The 25,856-nt window shown below is 41.6% G+C and overlaps 1 protein-coding gene across 1 annotated transcript in view; it reads right to left on the bottom strand.

Moving 5' to 3' along the window:
- GPC3 (glypican 3) overlaps positions 1-25,856 on the bottom strand; it is a 444,448-nt gene that overhangs the window by 406,478 nt on the left and 12,114 nt on the right. The window contains exon 2 of the mRNA XM_060001704.1: positions 7,071-7,232. Coding sequence (XP_059857687.1) covers positions 7,071-7,232 — 162 coding nt within the window. The remainder of the gene's footprint in view (positions 1-7,070; positions 7,233-25,856) is intronic.

Here is a 25,856-nt window from a genome sequence, read left to right as displayed (position 1 = left end):
ACTTGCTCAGCAAATGCTTTTAGTTAAATATAATAGAATTCCCCTGCAAGAAAGCAAGCTAGAACTGGGGAGATTGTCTGTGACCATGAAACAAAATACACAGTGGCTATAAAACACATGGTGATTAAGGGCACAGGCCCTGGAGCTGTACATCCTGGGTTCAATTCCTGTCTCTGCCATTTATCTATTTGGCTGTGCAACTTTAGAAAACTTACTTCATCTCTCTAAGCCTCCACTTCCTCAGCAATAAAATGAGGCTAATAATAGTACCAACTTCACTGGGTTGTTGTGAGGTCTAAATGAGATAATATAAGTAAAACACTTCAGAACAGGACATTTTTCATTCATCTCTCCCTGACATAAATACATATTCAGTGAGGAGGTTTCTGATTCTCACCCGAAGCCTTCAACTTTCTCTTCTCCACACCAGCTCCACGTCTTCTACCTATGCCACCAAGACTCATTCAAACCCAGCCCAAGTGACTCCAGAGCCTGCCCTCTTAAACTTACACTCCACTGCTGGACTGGAAAGCAAAGGAGCAGACTAAAGGCATGAAACCCCATTCGGCCTTTGCAGGTAGTCTAGATGTAAGCTGATGGGAGCCTGGAACTAAAATCAGAGAAACAGAGCTAGAAGGCAACGGCATGTGATCAGTGAGACAACTGAGGCCCAGGGAGGGCAAAGGGGAACAGAATGTAGGGAAAAGATGGGGAGGAGTATGAAGGAAGAAACAAGAGCCGGTGACTGACTGAAGGAGGAGACAGGGCAAAGCAGGAGTATGAGGGTGTGCCGCAGCCCCTGGAAGCATCTCACAGTCAATAGAAGGAAAGGTGTTTTTAATTTCTATGTTACCACTTCCAGCTTCGAGGAAAATTGTTTCTACCTCCACTCGATTGACAGGAGAATTCAAATCTCTCAAACATATGCTTCATTACTCAAATATCAGGTACTGCAATTCAGTGAGACAGAAAGAGGAGAAGGAACATATGTTTTCAGAAAGTAAACAAATCCCAGTGGGGGAGGGGTGGGGAATAATCACTGGGCAAAAGTGGTATTTTTCCTGGAAGCTTCTAGAGGGCAGGGACAATGTCCTTTAATTTGCTTTGTTGGGTCCACTAGTGAGAAGGTGGGCGATGATAATGGCAGCTATAGGGGGGAGTTCAGAGCCCTACTGAACCAAGGCGCACGCGCTGGGGTAAGGAGTTAATCTACATAATCTCCTCACCTCACTGTTGGCCCAAGAACACTCCACACCCGCCATTTTTGTAGGCTCTTTTTATTAAACAGTTTTCGGTCTAATGACTGACTTCTAAATCAATAGAGGGCACAGGAAGGGTTTACAACCCTCCCCAGCCTCTGGCTCTGGCTAAAGCCACAGAATTTTGAAACTGAATTAAATCCAGAAAGTTCTTAGTTTAAAACCAAAATAACTTTAAACACCCAGTTTCCAGTTGTTTTTCCAACAGCACTAATAATTAAAGAATCACATTTTTTATAACTTTGTAACCAAAATATCTCTTTGAGTCAACTCCATAAAAGTACACTAATTAAAGCCAGCATCTTCTGGCCTCTGATGAGAAATTCACCCTTTTATAATGGGATTACTAGAGCTTTGCTGTACAGATGAGTGGTTTGATTAATAATTTACATTTCTGAGGATATATAACCTCACTCATGGTCATGGTCTGCGTTCCTAAAATTCTCCTATTCAGTTTAATGTCATTATATTTGGCCCTGGCAAATGAATTAAGTTCTGATTAGACATCAATGTAATTATTTTCTCCCGTATACGTTATTTTCAAAAAAGAAAGGGTTGTGACGGAATGGCCGGCAGTTTGAGCCGAGGAGTTCAGTGGGGCTCAGCATGGGCAGGAGAACTGTCAGACTAGTCAAAAGGAAAAAAGCGTGAAATGGAGAAAAATTGCTCAGTACTCACTTAAAATCCCCACTACATTATAAAAACTAAATTAACAAATGATTGAATCTCAAAAACATGTTTATCAACATTCAAGCAATTATTCAGTCACATATTAACTGTGAAGGAAAAGAGCTCTGCTTGAATAGTGTCCCTAAACAGTTATTTCAAGCAGAAATGACTGGAGAAATTGCTCTGAGCTGATGGAAAAGGGTGCTCTAACCAAGGGTAATTTTATTTAGGGGGAGTGGGAGAGACAGGAATCTGACAGAAAAAAAGTAGAAGAACTGCCAAGAGCAGATGGAAACAGAAAATAAGGGAGCAGAGAAAGAGAAGACGCACAGCAACACTGCTTCCTCCCCCTTCATCTCCTCCAGAGACAGCAGGTAGGAGAAAGCCTTCCAACGCTGGATGAAGATAGCGCTTTTCTTCCTCTCTGCCATGATAGCGTGCACCAGAAGATGCAACGAAAATATGGCCGGAACACAACAACGCCTTCGTGATCTAGCCTCTTGCTTGTGTGTAAAATATACCAGATAGGTATATTTGGAAGAGAAGCTTCAGGAAGCTGAAAAAAGGATTGCTCCTGGAAGTATTGCTATTTCAAACAGCTCAGCTTCACATCTAAGAATGCATAAAATAAACCCCTCTTTCAAAGGGTCCTTTGCCTAAGTGCTCTCTCACCTGTGCACTGGAGCTGCTTCAACGTCATCTACATGGGGCAAAAGTTGTTGAATTACATCATGAAGTCCAGCTTTGTCTGGGATTATGTCTGTAATGGTAACACATCATTTACCTGGCCCCATGTGGGGTGAAGTGGTCCACAAAAATGAGCTGTCTAGATAATACAGTAACCACCCAAAGTCATAAAGGCCATAAACAGAGAACTAGAATTAGAACTTAGATTTTTCTGACTCCAAGTCCAGTGTTTCTTCCATTGCCTTGAAGCACCAAAAATATTTTTAGCCATTCAAAATGGAAATATTAACGGAAAAACAGTGAACATAACTTGATCTTTCCTTATCAATTCACAGCCATCACTAGGAACATTAGTTGTTGGATCTATTATAACATAGGGGCTACTGAGACAGGTAGGGATATACTCCTCTATAAAATGCCCCCAACTGCCACATTCAGTGAGTTCTTGAGTCACTTTTATGTCCTCCACTCTTACTGTCACTCGTTAGCTTCTTGCTGCTCATATGTACCTCCCTCTGGCAGTCTTTCAAAGCCCTCTAGTTAACTGCTTATCTACTACCGGCTGGAAAACTAGAGAATCAAGCTCGTAAAGACTGTGCATAAATTCAGAACGGTAGTAGGCTCTGAACAAGGACCCAGGAGCTCTCAGATGAGACAAGTACATGAAGCAGGAGCTCCACGTCGTTTTAGGTGAACGGAGATGTTTTCTGCTTAACCACCATTTCTCCTCTCTGATAAAGAAAGTTCAAGTTGTGAGAGAGACAACTTCCAGAAAAGCGAAGTGTTGCTGCATTCTGAAGAGTCTGTTCTCACTCAAAGTCAGTGGTACCCTGGGGAAGACTGGAATCCTCCAACGTACAGAAAAAACCCGGACATACCCCAAATAGTTCCTGATGGTACAAGGTTGAAAGTTATAATGAAATTCTACAAGGAACACAGAACTCAAGGTTCGAAAGTGTAGAGGTGGTGGAGATATGATGAAAAACTCAGAATTCTATCCCATTTTTCTTCTCAAGGACCACAAATCCTACAATTTCTTAATTTTGTTTTACTTCAAGCACACTAAGAACAGGAAAACCATGTCACATGATGGCTTGGAAGAAGCTGTGGCATCAATGAGTTTCCTCATCTGTAAAATGGAGATAATTACAGTATGAACCTCATAGAGCTGCTGGGAAAATTAAATGAGATAATTATGTAAAAGTAAGCATCATATAGTAGGCACTTAATATAACTGTCACTATTATCATCATCATCATCATCATTATTAGGTAGGAGAGAAGAAAATCTACTTTCAGCGAAGTTTTTCAAAAAAGAATTAATTAAGCAGAAACAAAAAACGATTGTGCTGCCCCATTTTACTAAGCACATCAAAGTAAATTAAGTTTAGGAAACGAGGCAATGCAAAGATTGAAAATAAAGAACAACTTTTTTAAATGCTTCAATCATTATCAAGACAACATTAGCAATAGAGCACTCCAACTATTGTAGCAAAGGTTCCCAGGCTCATTTATGAGGGCAAAGGCTTCCTGCAAACGAAGACATAAACTCCAAATCGAGGCAGTAAGGATTGCTCGTGGAACTGTGCACATATTTGCAGAAAGCACTCACTGCTTAATACCCCCAATGTGAACTAGTGAAGGAACCCTAAAGAGATTGTGGATCTAGGCCAATATCAAGATGAGCTATCTTCAATTTCACGTGGTGAAAACAGCTCACATCAAATTTCATAGGAGTTAAGTACTGGAGCAATTTTCTCAACAATTTGTTCTACCAGAATCTTGGGGAGGGGGTGTATTTTAGGGAAAAAGCAACTGTGTCCGCCAATTAAATTCATTGGACTACTAAGTAGTTATAAGAAAAAAGTGGATACTCTCTTTTTCTCAGCAATCAGTAATACATCATCTTGTAGCAGTCCCTGATTTTAGTCTTGTCTCTCCAGACAAGGAGACAATCCTACAGAAAGGATTTGGGGCAATGTCTCTACAAACATGGCATAATTGCCTTGAGGTCTGGGACCATGTTTTATTTGGTTCTTATGGGGTTTATTTTTTCTAAGAGCGAAGCAGGAAAAGAATAAGAAGAGAGAATGAGACAAGATAAAGAATGAGTACATATGGTGACAAGGTAGAAGGCACCGGCAATGAGTTCAGACATTAGTTGTCTCCGTGTTCCTTTGCTAGGGTTGTCCTTCTGCCTGCCCCCACAATTTGAGAAATAATATATTTATATGTATGTGTGTGTGTGTGTGTGTGTGTGCGTGTGTATGAGAGAAACAGAGAACGAGTAGGTGCTGCCCCCCTACTCCCTACCCTCTGTTCACATGACAAGCGTTCAGCTTCCATTCTATAGCAGCCATATCTGGAAGCTAATCCAATCAAAATCTTGTCAAAACTTCCTTTCTCTCTTAGTCTTATGCTGTTCCAGAACTAGAAAACACAACATGCAAAATGCAGAACTGGACAGAGATGTGAATGCTGACATGCAAGGCCCTCAGATAGACAGCCACGTCAGCTACTCTTCACGCTAGAATACCAGCGTGATCACTCCACCATCCCCATCCAGCCAGGCAATGGTAAGATAACATCTGTGGGCTTGGTTATTCTGGGAATGAAACAAATCACAAATACTCCATTCTAGAAAAGCCCCTCCACAGCCCATAGAGTAAGATTCAGCCCTCCACTTCAACTAGATCCTCATGTCACATCACTTCTTATCACCCTACTTTCAGCTAGTAGATCAGCTCCAAAAATCAATCTAAGAAGTACATGAATGGTACATGTATTTTTAAAATGAGCTTAAATTATTCATTCTTTTGCCAAATTGTTAGTCTCAACAAACTCTTCACAAGAGTCTGACTGCATAAATAGGTTAACAAATACTTCAAGCTTCTGTATTATACTTCATATAATCAACCCAACATCCCGAGGCTTTGACCCAAGAAACTGTTGTGAATGTATGTTTTATTAGCTAATTTGAATAATTTTCTCAGCTTATTCTAAGTATTTCATTATAATATGCAAAAGAAACTATAATCAACCCACCTTACAATTCAAACAGGTTAATTCTTATAAAGGTGCCAATTCTCTCCTTATGGGACAAGAAAAAGGCAGCTGATTCCATCTGCTTAAGGAAGGATAGAAGAAAGCCCCAATATCCATAATTAACTTTCTTTCACAGGAAGTGGCATAATGAGGTAGTTAAAAGCATACACTCTGAGAGCCAGGCCAACTGGGTTGAAATCCTACTTTCCCCATTTATTAGTTGTGTGACCTTGGGCAAGTTACTTAACCATTCTGTGCCTTGAGTTTTCATCCATAAAATAGGGAAACTAATAATACTACTTACTTCATAGGGTTTATTGTGAGGATTAAATGAATTAATATATGTAAAACACTTAAAAGAGTACCTAGCACATAATGCTATATAAGTGTTTGCTCTCACCACTACCATCATCCTCCTAGCTGGGTCTCTGAATCAAGGGAGATACTCCCCATCCAGCTATGACAGTCCTACAAGTTAATAAGGAGAAATGTAATTTCCTACCCATTCTGGTAACACCACAACAGCTATCTTTTACAGTCGTACACAGGTATATTAAGGACTGAGACTCAGAAAAAGAGAAAGGATAATCACTCACACAAATGAGAAAATGTAGGGCCATTAAGCCAGTTTTTCCCTCTTAGATGGAAATAGTCCCAGTGGTCAGAAAGAGCTTGTGCATGTTCTACAAATATCCAACTAACTCCTGGAGAAAACTGGTATTTAAGTAAACATTTTTGTTTTTTAAACAAGTTTTATGGGCTAGTGGAGGGAAAGTACCATTTATTCTTTCTTCAGAGATTTCATCCTTTACATACAGGTAAACAGAATGTCCTTAGACAATGATTTTTGACAATACCCACCTTTCCAAAGATTGTAATGCAGCTTCTCTAAAAACCATGTTTTTCCTTAACCAGAATCTCTCACTGGGAGGTTTGTTGTTTTTTTTTTAATTTTAATTTTTATTTATTTTTTGGCTGTGTTGGGTCTTCATTGCTGCATGCGGGCTTTCTCTAGTTGCGGCGAGCTGGGGCTACTCTTCGGTGCCATGCGTGGACTTCTCACTGCAGTGGCTTCTCTTGTTGCAGAGCACAGGCTCTAGGCATGCGGGCTTCTCTTGTTGCAGAGCACAGGCTCTAGTTGTGGCTTGAGGGGTCAGTAGCTGTGACGCACGGGCTTAGTTTCTCCACAGCATATGGAATCTTCCCGGACCAAGGATCGAACCCGTGTCCCCTGCATAGGCAGGCGGATTCGCAACCACTGCACCACCAGGGAAGTCCCTCACTGGGAGGTTTTTATGACAAGTATTAATGTTGGAATGGTAATTTATAAATTATACTTAGCATTTGAAAGCCCAGTGCCCAAATAATGATGCCATTGAGCAGCACATCTCAAATGATCCCCAGAACTCACCTTGGAAAACTGCAGCATTCTGAATAATTAAGAACTTGAGCTCCATACTTGCAGACTGAAGCAGTTGTTCCATGTTCAATCGTGCTGTTAGTTGGTATTTTTCTTCCATCTTTCTTGAGCAGCATGTTGGGCCCTTGGGGAGACATACTTGCAAATCTGATCCTGAAACAAACAAGTTTTTCATGTTTCAGTAAGCACAGTGTCTCACACACACACACACACACACACACACACACACACACACACGAGGCAAACAAGGCAAAACAATGCATTTCTTGTAAAACACAGTAAAATCTTGATTATCCAAAATCAGCGTTTACCTTAACTAATCCCTGCTTTCTCCCTATTATCTTTATGACTGATTCTTTTTGAATAACTGTAAGAATTAATTGCCTAGGTTTGACTCATAAATGCTGTATAAACTAATTTATAGCACAAAGTATACGTCACTGAACACCAGTATTTAATTTGTCTGTTAAAAGACCAATCTTCACTCCTACAATTTCTTTTTCTTGATTATAATTTATGAATGAAAACACAAGCAAGAAGCCACTTTCAAACTTCCAGTTATGATTTCCTAATGAAATGTATGTCTGGGCAATCCAATGTTGCCAACATTAACATTCAACCACCCAAATCCCTTACAACTCAACAATTCTAGCTCTAGCACAAATGCCAACCTCCCGTTCCTCTGAATTCCTGAGCTCCCTTATGATGCAGAATGCTTTTTTATTTCTGTATCTCGATAAAGATTTGCCAAATGAATAATCTTCTTGATTATCCCAAAGTTAGGGAATCAGAACCTCTTCTCAGTCCTCAACCAATGTGACCCTTTGCAGTCCTCACAGTTAACCAATCCCTCCTTAAAACACTCCCCCCGCCTTGCTTTAGTGAATCTACCCAGTTCACTAAACCTATCCACACACACCCCATACACCGCCCCCCCACTGCTATGGCTATTCTTATATATATATATTTTTTTTTTTAAATATTTACTTATTTAATTTATTTATTTTGGCTGCGCTGGGTCTTCACTGCTGCACACAGGTTCTTTTAGTTGTGGCATGCAGACCCTTAGTTGTGGCATGCAGGTGGGATCTAGTTCCCTGACCAGGGATAGAACCCAGGCCCCCTGCATTGGGAGCGCGGAGTCCTACCCGCTGGACCACCAGGGAAGTCCCACTATGGCTATTCTTATCTATCTTTTCTTGCTTCCTCTTCGTCTGCCGATCACATAAATGTTGTTGACCCTCTTTCTCATTCTACATCTCTGCCCAACCCCAATGATCTTACCTAACCCCTGTGATTGCTGAACTCTCTAATCCTGCCTTCACCGTTCTTCTGAGCTCCAAAATCCCACATTTTCAACTACTCTGTGGGAATCTCAGATTCAGCAGACCCCAAACTGAACTCAATATATCCCATATGAACACACAAGTTCCATCTCCTGTATTCCGTACCTCAGTTAATGATTATCATCTACCAGGTTTCCCCATAAAAAAACCCCTTTTTGTTGTTTTCAGCTCTTCGCTGGTGACTCAACACACTTCTGTATCCGTGGAAGTCATCAGCATATAAAAGAAAATTGAAGCCATGGGAGTAGGTGAGAGTCATTCAACAAATATTTTATTGGGTATCCACTATATGACAAGCACTGTGGATACAGCAGTCTGTAAGGTCCCTGCCCTCGTGGAGCTTATATTCTGGGAGACAACAAACTACATATGTAAGGTCAAGCAGTGATAAGTACTACAGAGAAAATAAAACTAAGTAAGGAAGGGAAAACAAACTGTGGTATACACACACAATGGAATACTACCCAGCCATAAAAAGAAATAAACTATTGATACATGCCACCACATGGATGAACCCCGAAAACATTATGCTCGGTGAAAGAAACCAAATTTTAAAAATTACATACTGTATGGTTCCAGCTAGAAAGGGAAAGTTAATCTATGGTGACAGAAAGCAGTTCAGCGGTTGTTGGCGGAGATGAAGCAGTTCAGCAGGTGAGAGTGAGGAAGTTTGGAGGAGTGATAGATATGTTCATTATTTTGATTGTGATGATTGTTTCATGGCTGTAAACATGTATCAAATTTATCAAACTGCACCCTTAAAATATGTATAGCTTATGGTATGTCAATTATACCTCAATATAGCTGCTGTTTTCTAATGTTTAAAAGTAAGGTAGATAGGGAATGTGGTGATTGCAGGGACGCTTCTATTTATGTAGGGTAATCAGGGATGGTTTCTTTCATAAGGCGACATTTGAAGAGAAATGAGGGAAGCAATGGAGAGTCCCAAGATTTTATATCCTCTACCAATACTAGCAAATATTAGGGCTCAATGCATATTTAAGTCCAATCTCCTTCTTCTTCTGTAACTCCTGTTTTACTCAAACTTTCCCTTCAATAAGCATTTGTTGAGCTCTTCTGTGGTGGCCATGAAAACGTGCATCTCAGACCTCCTACCACAGGGAGTATAACTGCCGAACGGTCCCAGCGGCTGTGCTCTAAATTCAACGCCATGTTGTGCCCAGGCCACGATCCCTAGGGGCTGCTCCCAGCCAATGACAGCATGGCAAAGATGCCAAGTCCTGTGAGACACAGGACTTTGCTGACAAGGCATTTTGGCTTGAGGACTCCCCACTGACCCTGACAAAACTTTCTTAAAACTGTACTGCAGTTTACATTCTCTCTACTCAACCTTCCTTCCTTCCCTCTCTCCTCCAAAGGGGTCAGACCTACACCACAGTCGAACGGCTCATTTCCTTCCCAAGTGTTTTCCCCAAGAAACTTCTTGCACATCTAGTGCTATATTGGCATCTGCTTCTCAGAGGACCCAGTCTAACATATCTTCTGTGTGCCAAGCACTGTGCTACATGGTAGAGGTACAGCTTTCAACAAGAGACACATGGTCCTTATCCCAAGGAGCACACTGTCTAGAGGGGTTAACAGAGATGAATACCTAGTGCATATAACTGGGTGGGATAAAGCGACATAGTTATCTAGGATGACAAAACATGTATATGGGATATCCCCCCAAGGGTGGACACCCCCAAAGTTCCATAAAGTCCTCGGCAAAGTAAGCTTTCATAATAAACATCAAATCTTACTGAAGTGAGGCTAGAAAGCATATTCAGACGTTTTAGACAGCTTTTCAATGACTGAGGTGTTTGTTTTTTTTTTTAAAAAAGGTGGGGGGAACTAGTTAGCCCTAAGTTACCAGAAAATTTACTTTTGTTACAATCTCTGATTTCCCTAGGAATTCCAGTTATCATGGCCCTAATGTATGTGTCCAAGTTTTCTTCATTGAGGAATGAAATTCATCAAGTTCAACCTCACAAGACGTCACTGCTGGAGTCCACAGTATTGACTCCAAGCTCTCTGCTTCCTCCTCCTTAAGGGAGCTGCTGACAAAAGTAGTAAAGGAGAGCATGGATAACGTGTATCACCAAACCTAACGCAGCACTGCAGTTTGTAGTACTGGATGCAAAGGTGATGTTTAATGTGTCAAAACACAATTTGGGGTCTGGAGACGCAGAGTTCAGATTTATCTCCTATAAATGTCAATCTCATATACGAGCCTTAAACCGATTTTAACTAGGGTCTAAGCTCAAAGCCTTTATGATTATCTTCAGAAAAAGAAAAAAAAACAGAGCTAGTTCTAGCTCACTGTGTTCTTTCTACGTGAGGTTACAAAATGTAATGCCATTCTAGAAGTAGAAACTGACTCAGTTTATTGGACCAAGTAGGGAAAGAGTCCCCTTGGGGACAAGTGGCTAATCTAGATTTAAACAAGGGTAGTTGGGACACATGTGTAGATATGAAAAATCCTATATAGCAGGTACTTTCCAAACACCAGTTTATTTTCTTAGTATACTGATGCCTAAATAGTGTGTGGTTTAAAATGCCTGTATTTGCATACATTCATAAAATCAAATGTTATAGATAAAATTCTTTGTGTTGCTAAATTTCCATTGGTGATGATTTCCAGTTTTCAAGAATGGTAGGGTTTATTTGGCAGGGTGGCTCTTGGTACTGTTCTAACTCCCACCAGCTCTAGCTAGTGGGAGTTAAAAATAATAGGGCTCAGATCTTTTCTTTGTGAAGCGCTGTGAGTTGCTTACATCTTAGAAGGTAACAAACTGCCACTCAATGTACCAACAGAAGCCCAGGAATGACTCTTTAAATGACCATGACGCCAGTTTGGTTTGCCTTAATATGATAATTCATGAAGTAACTTAGAGCATGCATAGGGGTACCCCCCTTCCCTGAGGTGGTCAAGTCTCATCATTGTATAAACTCCTACGACCTCAGGAGTTCGGTTAGCCAAAATCTTTAAAGGACTAAAACCTCAAATGAGAACTTATGGGAAAACATGTCAGATGTCATGAAGAAAGTTACGTGTTATATCCAAATATAAGAAATGTATATATAGCAATATTGATCCTCCCACCAACTTATCACAGCCTGGTTAATCAATAAACCAGTATAACTGATCTGGGGGCTAAGAGTTAGCTATAGATTTGAGGAAATAAAACATCTATAAACTGATAAGAATTCACGATTTCTGATAAGAATTCACGATTTCCAAACCAGGAAGGAGAGAAATAAATGCCCAAGGGAAAAACATTTTGTTTTAAGTAAATTTCATATAACTCACAGGCCAGCTTAAAATAAGCCTCAGTACATGATAGCATAAGGAACAAAGTGGGCCAGGAGAGCTAGACACACCTAAATGAAATGACAAAAATGAAATATAACCATTTTAATGCATGAACATGCCCATGAAAGAAACAAGACAGAAAGAACACACAAAACAGAAAGAAAGAGAGAAAGAATTTAGAGGGGAATCCTTATCAACAAAACAAAGAATTACTCTGGGCACCAAATCCCAAGTGGGATGAATAAAAAGTAGAACCGAGGGCAAATGACTAAGGAGGTACACTGAGAACTGGTACATACTTGTGTGAATAAAAGCAGAAAGGCCAATTCAAGAAATAAGATGTAACTTACAAAAGACATAGTAAGTAGCAAAGCATTCTTTAAGTATGTCAGGAACAAAAGAAGGTTAAGGGAAAATAGCTCCTTTATTAGATGGGAAGGAAAAGTAATCACGGACCACACTCGGCAAAGAGATGCTCACATTTTTTTTTTTTTTTTGTAAAAATGGAACTCAGCTGGGAAATGGGAATAGAGACAAGCACTATAGCCTGGGATGGAGATAAGGAGAAGACTTAGCAATTGACTATTCGAATGAGTCAGAAAGGTTCAACTCTTTAGGGCTTAATAAGTTGCATTCCCAGATGCTAAAAAAATAAAATAAAATAACTGAAGTCATTACAGGGCTGCTAGTTCCCATTTATTCTGGAGGGTTAAAAAGTACCTTCATACTATAATCTCCTCTCCTAGATTTTTAGTTCCTGAAGAGCAGAGAATGACTCCCATCTCCTTTGGGATGCCCCGGCGATCTCAGGCAGCCCTGTGCATGTAGTGGTGCATTAATGAGGGCTGCAGACTGAGAACACAGAAAGAACACTTTCTGTCTGATCTAAAAAGGAGGAGTGGAGACAGATGACCCTGAAAATGTTACATCTGTATGCTTTGATCTTGGAAAAATATATTAAAATACCACAAAAATCAATTTCCAAACATCCTGAAGATTCACAAATAGATGTTTCGCTTGAAGAAACTATAAAGTAATTTATTTCTAGTTATTTTGAGACAATGTCTCGCTTGCACAGTGGGCCCAGTTCTGGGTCTTCCAACTGAGAAGGGATATTTGAGTTATGGAAGCCTTTCTCTGGAGGATTATTCCCATGTGTATTCAAGCTGGGCACCCTTACCAGTTGCTTTCCCTTCCAGAAGCTGAATCACAGGGGTCCACCGAAAGCTCCCTCCTGATGTGTACTCTTGTGTAAGGGGATCTCTTAGGTTTGGCTACCTGTGGCCTTGCCTTCTTGACCTATAACACAGACTCTCTCCTTTGGGCCTAGTTCTGACTCTTTTGGGCTCCATTCAAGGACTTGACATTTTAGGCTGCTTCTGGTTTCCCTTAGCCACCTCCACCAGGACTGGGACTTCGGTTCCTCTCTGCCATGCAGTCACAGGTGCACCACACTCACTTGGAGACCCCATTCCAGGCCTGAGCTCTGTCCCTAATTGGAAGAGGACAGTGAAAACTATACATGAGGCTGTTTAATTGTATCTGTTCTATTGGATTTTATTCCAAGTCAGTAAGTATTAACGGCCTGGAGGCCAGCATCATGGTAGGCAAAACACTTATGGTCCCTCTGGTCAAGTAGCTTACAATTTAGTCCTAGCCCCACCACTTACTAGCTTGCAACCAAGGGTAGATTATGTAACCTTTACACGCCTTTTCGTCCCTATTATCAATACCACTTACCTTGCAGAGTTGTTGCAAGGACTGAGTGAGATTATGCATGTAAAGCTCTTAGCTTACTTGGTACAAGGTAAATATTCAATATATGTTAAGTAAAATTAAAATAAACAAAAAACAAATTCATGCTAAGAGACCAGACTTTCACACACAAAAATAGCTAGAGAACAGTAAAAGCTGATATATGGTTAGGTGACAAAATATGCAGTATATTTTCTGAGGTGACAGAAATAGTCTATATTTTAATTGGGGTGGTAGTTACATGGGTATATAAAGTTGTCAAAACTCAGTAAATTCTTCACTCAAAATGAGTGTACTTTATTATTTATAAATTATATTTCAATAAAGTGGAATTTTCAAATATGTACTATAGACAACATTTGCTAGATAAGTACATGCTCACCAGAGGCTCTAGGGGTCAAAGAAGACTTCCAGGAGGAGGTAGGGCTTGAGCTACACGGTAAAAGATGAGAAGGCCAATGGGCGAAATGCATTTGGCACCTGTGGAATAGTGGGGCAAAATTAACCTGCCTGGAGAGAAACTAGAATCTGGGGTATAGCTAGCTTATCAGGCAAGATGGGCCAGAGCGTGAAGGGCCTTGAATGCAGACAAAAGACTATGGGCTTGACTCCATGGACGATAAAGAACCACTGTTGAGTCTCAAGCAGAGGTATAATATGATGAAGGGTGCTGTTTAGGAAGATTAGTCTTACAGCTTGAAATTGGGAAATGAGCTAAATAACCCCTCAAGGTCACTTCCAGCCCTCCGATTCTCCAATTACCTTTATTATGTTCTATATGTTAGTTATTTTACTACACTGCAATTTTAGCTAATGACTATAAATTGTCAAAAATCACATTTAAAAACACACTAAAGAACAGAAGAAGTATTAATGTAGACCTTGATCCTTATACTTTTCTAAAAGCAGATGGAACATATTCAAACAGCAACAGAAGAGACTAAATCGTCAGGGCTCAGTAACAATGAAAACTGAAATCCTTTCCATATATATACGTGTGTGTGTGTGTGTGTGTGTGTGTGTGTGTGTGTATGATGATTTCACACATTTTATTGCCAAGGTCTGCTTTATGAATGGCAGACTTTTTTCCTAACGAAAGTATGCTGTGCTAAAAATAATAATGTAATATTATCATTAAAGTAATATTAAACAAAGGAATGAATGATATCCAAAACTGGTTTGCTTCATGACTTATAGGGAAAATAATAGATGCCTATTAGAATTATCCAAAGGATTAAGTGCAGGTTGCTCTACAAATGAACGAAAAAATAACGTATCAACCATTTCTAAAAGGTTTTCTTTTTAACAGAGGACAAGTCAATTTGCCATCCAGAAATATTAACTAATTTCCTTAGCATATAACAGTGACTTGCTATTAGAACGGTGCCTTTTCCCCTAATTAATCATTATCTAAATCAAATCTTACATGCTCATTAATTTCTTACTAATCAAGATAGGAATACAGATGAAAGAAATGGCTGCATTTGAAACCAGTGGGGAAAGTGAGGATTGCTGGTGGAAGAAATCGTCTTAGGGAACCCAGATGAAGGTTACCCTTCTGTTATTTAGCCTGAAAGAACATGACCTTGCAGAGGGCACACCTGGGTATCACGAGCTCAGACTTTAAAGCAAAGATCATGCCTGGGGCCGTGACAGACTCTGCCTCTGTAAAAGGCAGGCCAAAATGTTGCTACCACACTGGAGTACTGGGAGTTTAAAGCAACCCTGGAGATAAGCCTGAGAATTAAAGAACGAATTACCTTTATCTCTACTGCCAACTGTCAATTAACTGCATATCATTTCATGCCCAGTAAAGGTTGAATCCCTAGATCACTACACTCTCCCACAAAGAGGTTCTTTCTGGACCACATTCCCAAGCAGCAGTCAAACATGTGCTCTGGGAACACAAATTCACTGATTACATTCAGCCTGCCAAAGTGGTGAACAATTCATTCATACAACATTTACAGAATGCCTACTTTGTGCTAGGGTCTCTGCCCAACCCAAGGAATACAGTAACGAACAGGACACAGTCCCTGCCCTGGGGTTCACAGATTGGTCCAGGAAATGGACTCCCAAACTATCAATAACTAGAAACTTCTAGGTCACTCTGGACACCTCATTCACCTTCATCCCCTATAGCCAACTGTCACTAAATCCTACTGGTTATGCTTTTTAAATGTCCCTCATCATTCATCTTTTTTCCATCCTGGCCTCATCACCTCACCTCTTTTCACTTGGAAAACTATTACAGCCTCTAAACTGGCCTTCCTGCCTCTACCCTCTCTTCCACCGAAGCCGGAGAGAGACGTTGCTAAAGTACATATCTGATCACATCGTTCTCCTTCTTAAAAACGGAGCAGGGCTTCCCTGGTGGCGCAGTGGTTGAGAGTCCGCCTGCCGATGCAGGGGACACGGGTTCGTGCCCCGGTCCGGGAAGATCCCACATGCCGCGGAGCAGCTGGGCCCGTGAGCCATGGCCGCTGCGCCTGCGCGTCCGGAGCCTGTGCTCCGCAACAGGAGAGGCCACAACAGTGAGAGGCCCACGTACCGCAAAAAAAAAAAAAATAAAAATAAAAATAAAAACGGAGCAAAGACACAGGCGTGTGAAAGTGGGTGGCATATACAGGCATTGCCAAGGAACCTGGTAAGGCTAGAGGGAAAAGCGAGCTTGTGGAAAGTAGCTGGGGCCGGATAAGGAGGAGTATGTGAGCCCCGCCACCAGAGGATTCCTAGTTATCTTTGGCTATTTTTTGTTTGTTGTCTTTTTACATTTTTTTCCAGCTTTCCTGAGGTATAATTGACTCTGAGTTATCTGTGGATTGGATTCTCACAGGAGAGAGTGTTCGCGGGGGCAGAGATGCACTCCAAAAGCTTTCTGTCCTTTGAATTCCCATAGCACTCTGCATCCTTTATAAAGACACTTCTCACACTCTCTAACTTGCATCATGGTTACATTTGCATGCCTTATCTTCACTAGATTTAAGTTCCTTCAGGGAAAGACCCTTGACTGACTTATCTTTGTATCTCAAGGGGCTCGCTGACGTTTGGGCTTGATGTCCTCCCCTTTGACTTGGAAACAATGCCAGAACTTCAAGAGAGTTCAGTTTTAAAGGAACCAGGTCAGATTAATTGATGCTAATAGAGCAACTCGTAGAAGAACAGTATTCCAGGAAAACTAAAGAATCCTCAGAGCCCAAAATGGAGTTCTCTCTCACCTCCTCTTCACCCTTCTACTCTTCCCTCCAGCACCCCCCCCCCACATTATTTAGACAGGGTAAAAACCCTAATAAAAACAAAATTGGGTTGGAGGATATGCCAGTTGGGATAAAGAATCTTTTTATTTATTTATTTTTGGCTGCATTGGGTCTTCGTTGCCGCACGCGGGCTTTCTCTAGTTGCGGCGAGAGGGGGCTACTCTTCGTTGTGGTGCACGGGCTTCTCGTGGCGGTGGCTTCTCATGTTGCGAAGCACAGGCTCTAGGCGTGCAGGCTTCAGTAGTTGTGGCACGCGGGCTCAGGAGTTGTGGCTCGCGGACTCTAGAGCGCAGGCTCAGTAGTTGTGGTGCACGGGCTTAGTTGCTCCGGGGCCTGTGGGATCTTCGCAGACCAGGGCTCGAACCCGTGTCCCCTGCATCGGCAGGTGGATTCTTAACCACTGTGCCACCAGGGAAGTTCCAGGATAAAGAATCTTTTAGAATTCTGCCAGAGGGACTAAACCAAGGCAATTTTCCTGTCTCCCCCTAGTCACTCTTTCACTAGTTGTTATTCTACTCAGATAAGTAGCGGAGATCCCATCTTTTAGGAGATGTATAATTTTTATTCTTCAGATACAATGTTCAAATACGCAGACCTGAAGCATAGCTGAGAATTTCAACACCCTAGGCCCAATCTAAGTGCTAGGCCATTTCCCCTGTGTATGAAATCACATGGCGGGGGGGGGGGGGGAAGAACCCTTCCCTAAAGTGTTATTATCTGTTCTGCTACCAAATCAGCTGTGCGACTCAACCAAATACCTTTTCAGATCTGGGCCTGACTAGATGACCCTGCAGACAATTTCAGGTCTGAGAGTCTGCTTCCAACTATAGGTCAATCAATAGTCACTAAGCCCATTCTAGACTAGGCATTGGGAGGACACAAAAGAAGCAAAAGACCTGCCTCTGCCCTTCTAAGAAGGCTCTGTCAATAGCACTTGACAATAGCTATACATGAACATGGATATGAGGCCAAGGCAAAGACCAATGACTCAGCCTTTTCAGTGCTTCACCCCATGTAATAACCACATTCCCTTTTGTATACCCCTTTGTCTCCAGAGGCCAACTAATGTCAGACAGCTTCCTGATGGATGGCACGCAATAGCAAAGGGAAGGACTCTGGAATCAGACCAGGTTGTGAATCCCAGCTTCACCACGTAACAGCTGTGTGATCTTAGGCAAGTTACTGAATCTCTGAGCCTCAGCTTCCTTATCCATAAAACGGGAACAATAACACCTACCTCTCAAGGTGGTTGTGAGAATTAAACTCCTATTTAATGTTTCCCAAACACATGCCTTCATTTCCTGCTTCCCTAGAACAAGTTCCCCTTAGAGTAGAGAACTCTGGTAATTGGGATGATTCAAGAGGCCCAGAAAGTTCTCTTCTGTAGTGGACTGAACGGTGCCCCCCCAAAAGATTATGTCCATGTACTAACCCCTAGAACCAGTGAATGTGACCTTATTTGGAAAAAAAGGGTCTTGCAGATGTAATTAAATTAAGGATCTCAAGATGAGGTCATCCTGGATAATACAGGTCATCCTGGATAATACTAAATCCCATGACATGTCCTTATGAATGACACACAGAGGAGAGACACAGGAAGAACAGAAGGCCATGTGGAGACAGAGGCAGACATTGGAATGATGCAGCCACAAGCCGAGGAAGGCCTGGAGCCCACAGAAGCCGGAAGAGGCCAGGAAGGACTCTCCCAGAGCCCTTGGAGGGAATGCAGCCCTGCGGACACCTTGATTTTGTACTTCTGGCCTCCAGAACTGTGAGCTAATCAATTCAGTTGTTTTAAGCCAGCAAATTTCAGGTCATTTGTTCTGGCAGCCCTAGGAAACTAGTACACCCTCTCTCTCCCACCTATAAGTACCTGCCTAGTAATGTCTAAAGGTTTCATCGTGGGTGATTTACTACTTGGTTAAGCAATTTCATCAGGTGTTGTCTTAAAGCGTAACGTTCCTTGAGTCATTCCCTCATACCTCAAGGCTAAAGAGTTTACCTGGGAGCTTCCTGGAGCACAGGAAAGAGGGGGTGTGGTGGGGGAGTTAACCCAGCACACCTGGATAGGGACATGGGGCGATGTCAAAGGGAAAGATTGCAAAAAGATCAAAGGGGCCAAAACCAAATTTTATCTATGCTCAGCCTTGAGAAAGTCATATTGATGAAGCCCAAATGTTACTTTAACAGCATAGTCCCATACTATAAAACGGAAGTCTTGCAGAAGCAAAAAAATAACAACATTGCCTCAGTCCTTGGTTCATATTCCAGAAAGTCTGTTAGGAGGGTGCTCAGACTAATCCAAATGCCTCATTCTCACTGCTCAAATGTGTTTGTTTTCAACTTATGGACACCAAGGGGGGAAAGCGGGGCCGGGGATGGGGGGGGGGGCGGTGGTGGGATGAATTGGGAGATTGGGATTGACATGTGTACACTGATGTGTATAAAACAGATAACTAATGAGAACCTGCTGTTTAAAAAATAAAACAAAATTCAAAAAACAATGTTTGTTTTCTTAAGCCCGATAAATTAGGTGTATTTTGTATACATGAGAAAAAGCATTTTAAGCTATTAGCAATCAAATAATCACAAAGAGAGCTGGGCAGCAATGGCATATGCCTATCAGTCTGGGCCTCCAGCCCAACCCTGAATTTGGTAGGAGTTTCTCTTCACATTACACCTGCCCTAGTCTTCCAGCACTTCTGGAGACGCTGTTTAACCAGCTCTCAGGCAAATCTTTCTGACGTCCAATTGCCCTTACTGTTAAGATGCTTCTCCCAGCTCTAATGGCTAACCTAAATTTCAGTTTCAAGCCATTGCACCTTGTAATTACTTTCTCAGCTGCTGTAAATAATCTGTGCCCTCTATTTTATCTTTCCCCTTTCCCCATGATAGGGACCTGTGGAAAAAGGAGTCGGTTGCCTTGTTAGTACAACATACACACTGCACCTGAGCAAAATGCAACCAAAAGAAAATCAAACACTCACTCTTGATCCCTGAGTGAGAAACAACGTTATTGATCTTTTCCTTTGTCCTATCCTTCAGCTGATCTGAGTGTCTACACTGACACGCTCTAGTGCTGTGGCATTTATGCCATCTTGGGGACTAGCTGTGTAAATGCTCCAGTAATTTTATACAACTTCATCATACTGTTGTGTTAGAACTTGAGTATCTGAAGGACTGAGGAGAACAGATTTTCCGCCTCCTTCTCCTCCCCCACTCTCATGTAATATGAATCAAAATCTTCACTAATTGGCCCTCCTCCTGCCTGTTACTGAAGTCTAGACTTGGTGGCAACCCCTTCTGTGGAAGAGATTTAATGAAGGAGAAAGTGCATGGGAGGGGAATTGGCAAGCAAACCACTGCAAAGCAGCTATAAGAAACTTGGAGGCACAAGGAGTTTTGGGTAAGCTGAGATTGGAAACTAAAGGATATGGTTTCAAACACACACAGACACACACACACACACGTTGGTGAATTCACTTTACCCTGAACCAAATGTTTCCTAAAATTGAGGAAATTTTAAGTTGCATTAATGCAACACACAAAAGAGTTTTCAATGATGCTCAGTAGTGACTTTTTTCCTCCTTGCTTTCTTTGGGAGCCATGAAAAACAAAAATAAATTACCCAAACAGGTAATTTGGGGATTTGCCTTCCATTCCCATGATTTCACCGAAAAACTCAAAAATTTCTAATAGTAACTTCATTCTCCTGTCAAGCTGGGGGTGATTCAGATACAGAGCTCTCCAGAGCCCAGCGTGGGCTCCAAGAGGGAGTGCCAGGAGGGCCCCAGATCAAGCTGAAAGAACCAAGCCTGGATCCAGGATCTCCCTGTGGGCTGCTAGTATTATAGTCTGACCTGCCTCCTGAAAGCCACCAGATCCAGGATCTCCCTGTGGGCTGCTAGTATTATAGTCTGACCTGCCTCCTGAAAGCCACCAGATCCAGATCTCCCTGTGGGCTGCTAGTAGTATAGTCTGACCTGCCTCCTGAAAGCCACCAGCTCTCAAGACTGCAGCAATTTCGTTTGGGAATGTCTGCCTCATTTAACTTTTACTTGTTTTCAAGAAAGAACTGAAATAAAGTAGAAATGACATGGGAACCATGGAGCCAATTCTCCCAAAACCATGCTGACCGCCTATGTATGTCTAAGGAGTGCGGGGTTCAAGGTAGCTGAGGCTACAGTCAACTAGGGCAGTGATGGAAACAGTTTGATGCAGTCACTGAGGCAGTTCAACTCAGAGACGATAACCTTCACTGAACGGGAAAATCAAATGCCCGTGACCCCAGGCTGCTGAGCTGCATTTGGGACGCAGCATTCCCACAGATTCAAGCCATCGCTCTTCCAAGGCCCTCCTCCTTACCCTCAACAGTTACGGAGACCCTCCATGCATGGTCCTCATCTGTCTCCATGTCTGCCTCCCCCACCAAGGACAGAGAGAGGGGAGTTTTTTTCTTCGAATCCCCAGCATCTCACACATACTGGGTTCTCAAAACTGGTTTCAGAAGTAATCCCCAGAAATGCTGAGCCCACCACAAGAGTAGTGATTAGGAACATGGTTCTGAAACCAGACTGAGTGGATTTAATTCATTTTGTGGCTATTTGACCTTGTACAAGTCACTAAACTTCTGTAAACCTCGGTTTTCTCATCTGTAAAATGGGAGAAATAATAACACCCACCTGGTAGTTCTATTGTGAGGATTAAATGGGATGTTGCCCATAAAGGGCTCAGCATAGCGCCTGGCTCAATAAATGTTAATGATTATTAGCACTGCCCCCACCACAGGTGCTCAATAAAAACTTGCTGAATTGAACTCACAGCAGTGGGAATGACTAGCAGATGTGAAGGCAGCTTGAGTTGTTTGGGGTTTTTTTAACGTTTTTCCCCACCTCACTCTATACCAGATGACCTCTGAGATTTTTTTTCTTTTTCTTTTCTTTTTCTTTCTTTCTTTGTTTTTTGTTTTGTTTTGTTTGTTTGTTTTGTTGTTGTTGTGAAAAAGGATAGAATAGGGGATAGTTAGGCTCCGCTTTTGCTGATCTTCAGTTTTTCATTCAGGGCAGAAAACCAAGCCTGGCAAAGCCGGGCAGATGATTTTCTGAGAAATATGACACGGCTATTAAAAACCCTAAATGAAAGTTGTGTAATGAGCATGAATCTGAATACATTTAAGTTTTCTCTAGATCCAGTAATTCCAGCATCATCCTTATATATAGTTTTAAGTGTATTTTTGCAAATGTGAGACCAAAACCCTAAAAGATAGCAGAATTTTTCCAAGGGTGGAGGTTGGGTTGAGGGTAGGGAGGGGTGCACAATTGTCATGAAAATTAACCCCTGAAAATGCACAGGATTTTATTACCAAATGGATGCCTGAGGAGATTACTAGATTTTTAGGGTCTTTACTATCAAGAGAGCAACCTGCATGCCTGAAATAATTAAGAAGAAACTCAATTATCGAGTAAACTGAAATTTCAAACCGCCCTGCTTACCTAAATGAGAAAAGCTGCTTAGACTAAAGCGTCATTACTTCTATTTAGACAAGCCTTAGCAAAGATATACAAGGAGCTAAGGAATGGGACCCCACATTCTTCCCTAAGCCACAACAATGCCTGTTTATGTAAATAGGATTTTCAATAACAGAACAGAATCTGAAAAAAATGTTTGCATTATTGTCTCTGAAAAAAATGCAAATGCAGAAGATGAAAGTCAAGGGGCTTTCACTATGATTGGGCACAGAATACCCTAAAATATTTATTTATTCTATGCGAGTCTGGGCCTGGATTCCGAGTGGATCTAAGAAACAAGCAATGACTCTAAAGGTCTGAGTAGAGTAGGAAGAAGCACCAAGGTTTCTCTGACTCCATGCGAGTGAGCGCATATTTATTCAAAAACTCAGTTTAAAAAGAAATAAAAGTAGTAGTAGATATCTATTTACGTTTATTTGGCAGCCCCTTCCAAAATCTGGGCCAGAACATAAATACCCTTGCCTCCATCATCACCATCTGACAATCAGACACTCTGGCCACATGACCATAACAACCTCCAGGCACAAACCAAAAGCTCATTAAAGACTATATGAAGGCTATTTATAGAAGAGCTAAACAAAGAAGGAAAAAACTACTAGCAAAATTAATGAGACTGTTCATACTTTGGACAACTATTACTATTTGTTTGAACTCAAGTGTCCAGTTCCTTTCCTGACTGGTATTGATGACTACAGAGATGCCACGTATCCAGAGTTTTCAACTGACCCTGTAGTTTTTTGGTTCAAGAACTCAGGTTTTGACCTACACTCTGTATATCAGCCTTCCTGTTGCTGTTTAGGCAGCTGATAAGAGGCAGAAATCCTTCTTGCTCATTAGGCCATTAGCTGCTGTTAAGCAAAGGGCTCAGGGAGGGGGCTGTTCAGTGGCCCAGAGGAATGTGCCAAACTCCACATATAAAGCCAGCCCCAATTTGGGGTTAAGAATTTAACCTTAAAAGGCTGACAAGTCATAAATTTGCCTGAGGTTCATATATACGTGTGACTTTCACAGTTTATATTTCCTAGCCAGGACTCAAAGTCAAAACATGCCCCTGATTAATGAATGGTACTAATTGTTATTCCTGACTTGAGAACATTAGCCTTTATCCAAAATATTTTCTTAAAAAACACACAATCTCATACTTAAAACGCTCTGGCTTAGGGGAGTTTGGGTAACTGGTCAGAAAAAAAAAAAAAGGAAGAGGAGGCTAATGTTATCTGTTACTGGTGCTACCATTTTGGTAGGCAAGATTGACTGAAAAGCTTCCATTTCACTGTGTCCATCAAGCAAAGTGCAAAGGAATGTCCTCCAAATCTAAACATCTGAGATAAAGCAACCATCTGTGAGTCCACACAAAAACTGAGCTGGGGCCCGGGCAGTGAGGAGGTGGGGGGATGGAGGGGCTAAAGTATCTTTAAGCACATTTTGTCTAACTTATCTTGTTAAATATTTATACATAACTGCATAACCTAACAACCTTGGCCAAGCTTGGAAGAGATAATAGATACAGGACAAACCAAAGATCCCCAAAGTGTAAACACAAAGAAAAAAATACCAAGGAATACTCCAACTGGAATACACTCTCTAACCTGTAGTCAAATTTGAAACTAGGACACTAAAATCCTACAAATGAAACAATGTTCTGAAACGTGATAATTTCATCAGGGAAAAGCAGGCTACAATTTGGTTAGCCTACAAGGTAGGTGTCAGTTCTACCCCACAGTAGCAGTCTTTCAAAGGGGCTCCCTTATCTTTAGAAAAAGGAAAGGCATTCAGTGTAAGAAAAGAGATTTCTAAGAACAGAGATGCAATTTGCATTCATTGAGAATTATGACAAAGTGAGAGAGAATGTAAGCTACATTGCAAGGATCTGAGGTATTCAAGTCAGATATATTTAGCCTTGTCCTATCTGTACAAAAAGCCTTTTAAATACTCAGAGTTCTTAGAAAGTGGAATGTAAATGCATCAGTGCATATTTTAGACCTCTTCATTTCCAAACTAAGGAATTGAATTTCACAATATCCCAAGAGAAGTAACCAGGTACCCAAATATGTGGGCAGAAATGCAAAGCCTGTTTTCTCTCCAGGATCACTGAGGGCAAGCGGATGTGGAGAAGGCAGGGGAAGATGGGGGAAGAGAGGGGAGAAAAGGAAATCAGGACCTATAGGAAAAGGAAACACAACTTAAAATAGAGAGGAAAATATAAAACATTCCACTCATCTATTTTTTTAAGAGAATGAGAAACACAAAAGCATTCAATAAATATAACAAACCATAAAACACCTTCTGTTCTAAACTATAACCACTTGAGAGAGTGTGAGGGTGGAAAAGAGGAAGGCGAAAAGGGAAGACGGGGAGCAGGCCAACAGACGATGAAGGGGGGACCCACTCTTCCCCTTACCGTGGGCATCAGAGTAACTTGGGCTACACTTCTTATCACCACTCTATGAAATGTTGATGAGCTTTTGGGGAATTTGCCCAAAATTGTTAGTTGGTAAAACATCTCATGGCCACTAGGACCTAACTTGAAAATAAAACTGGATATTGTTGAGGGGTGGGGGAAGACTACAAATGACTGAATAAATGTTGGTTCCAATATCACCTTCAGGCTTTGCGAATGAGGCAACCTTACTCTCTCAAAGAACAAAAAGGCAATCTGACAGCTTTTGAAGGCCAAAAGAACCTTCAGGCAATGTTATTAAATTGACCCACAGTACTGAAGTTTCAAAGGCAAGAAATGACTTGGGTTTTCGAAATTAACACTTGTATAAAACCTTCAGAATTCCATGGGGGGAAATAAACCTTTATTTCAGAAATAGACTTTGAAGTTTGAAGACAAAGCAGAAAATCTGTTTCTGAAAACAGAAGGGACTATTTGAAACACTCAGCACAGTTCTCCCATGGCTCTCTGAAACTCCTCGGGAGCTCCACTCTGACTTCTGGGGGTGGCCAGAGAAGACACACCTCAGAATGCCAGTAAAAGAGGACGTGGGAAACCAATAGTTCCCTAGGGTAAGAGCAAAATGATCTCAAGTCGTATGTGCCTCTGGCCACATTAAATTAAGCCAAGGCCTAGACTAGAGGTTCTATCCATCTAGGGGAGCAAAGACTGTTTTTCAAACTGTCACGAAGTTATTAGCAAATGAGCAAAGATCCCGTAGGCTCTCTCTAGCCCACCCATTCTCACTTTCTTATGCTCCTTCCTTCTCTCCCTCTCCCCCCAACACTCTGAATCTCTCTCTCTCCTTCCCCCTCCTCCCATCCTCCCCGACTCCACCCATCCCCATCAATGAATAAACAGCTGAGGCACAGCACAAACTTGAGAAATCAAAAGAACAATGATCTATTACAAGCAAGACCCTCTCTTCAGTGTGCAAGGTTCTTACCCACAAGGGGTTTACATTTGCCTACAAATCACCTGGGGAATGCTGTTAAAAAATACAAATTCGGATTCAGTAGATCTGGGATGGCATCTGAGATTCTGCTTTTTTTTTTTTTTGGTGCCGAAACCCCGGATTGAACCAAGATTCTGCATTTCTTATCAGCTCCCAGATGCTGCTGATGCTGCTGGTACATGG

This window comes from Delphinus delphis, chromosome X (genome assembly GCF_949987515.2).
Source record: "Delphinus delphis chromosome X, mDelDel1.2, whole genome shotgun sequence".
Classification (NCBI taxonomy): Eukaryota; Metazoa; Chordata; class Mammalia; order Artiodactyla; family Delphinidae; genus Delphinus; species Delphinus delphis.
Note: the sequence above shows the minus strand (reverse complement) of the source record. Positions and strands in the feature narration are given on the sequence as shown.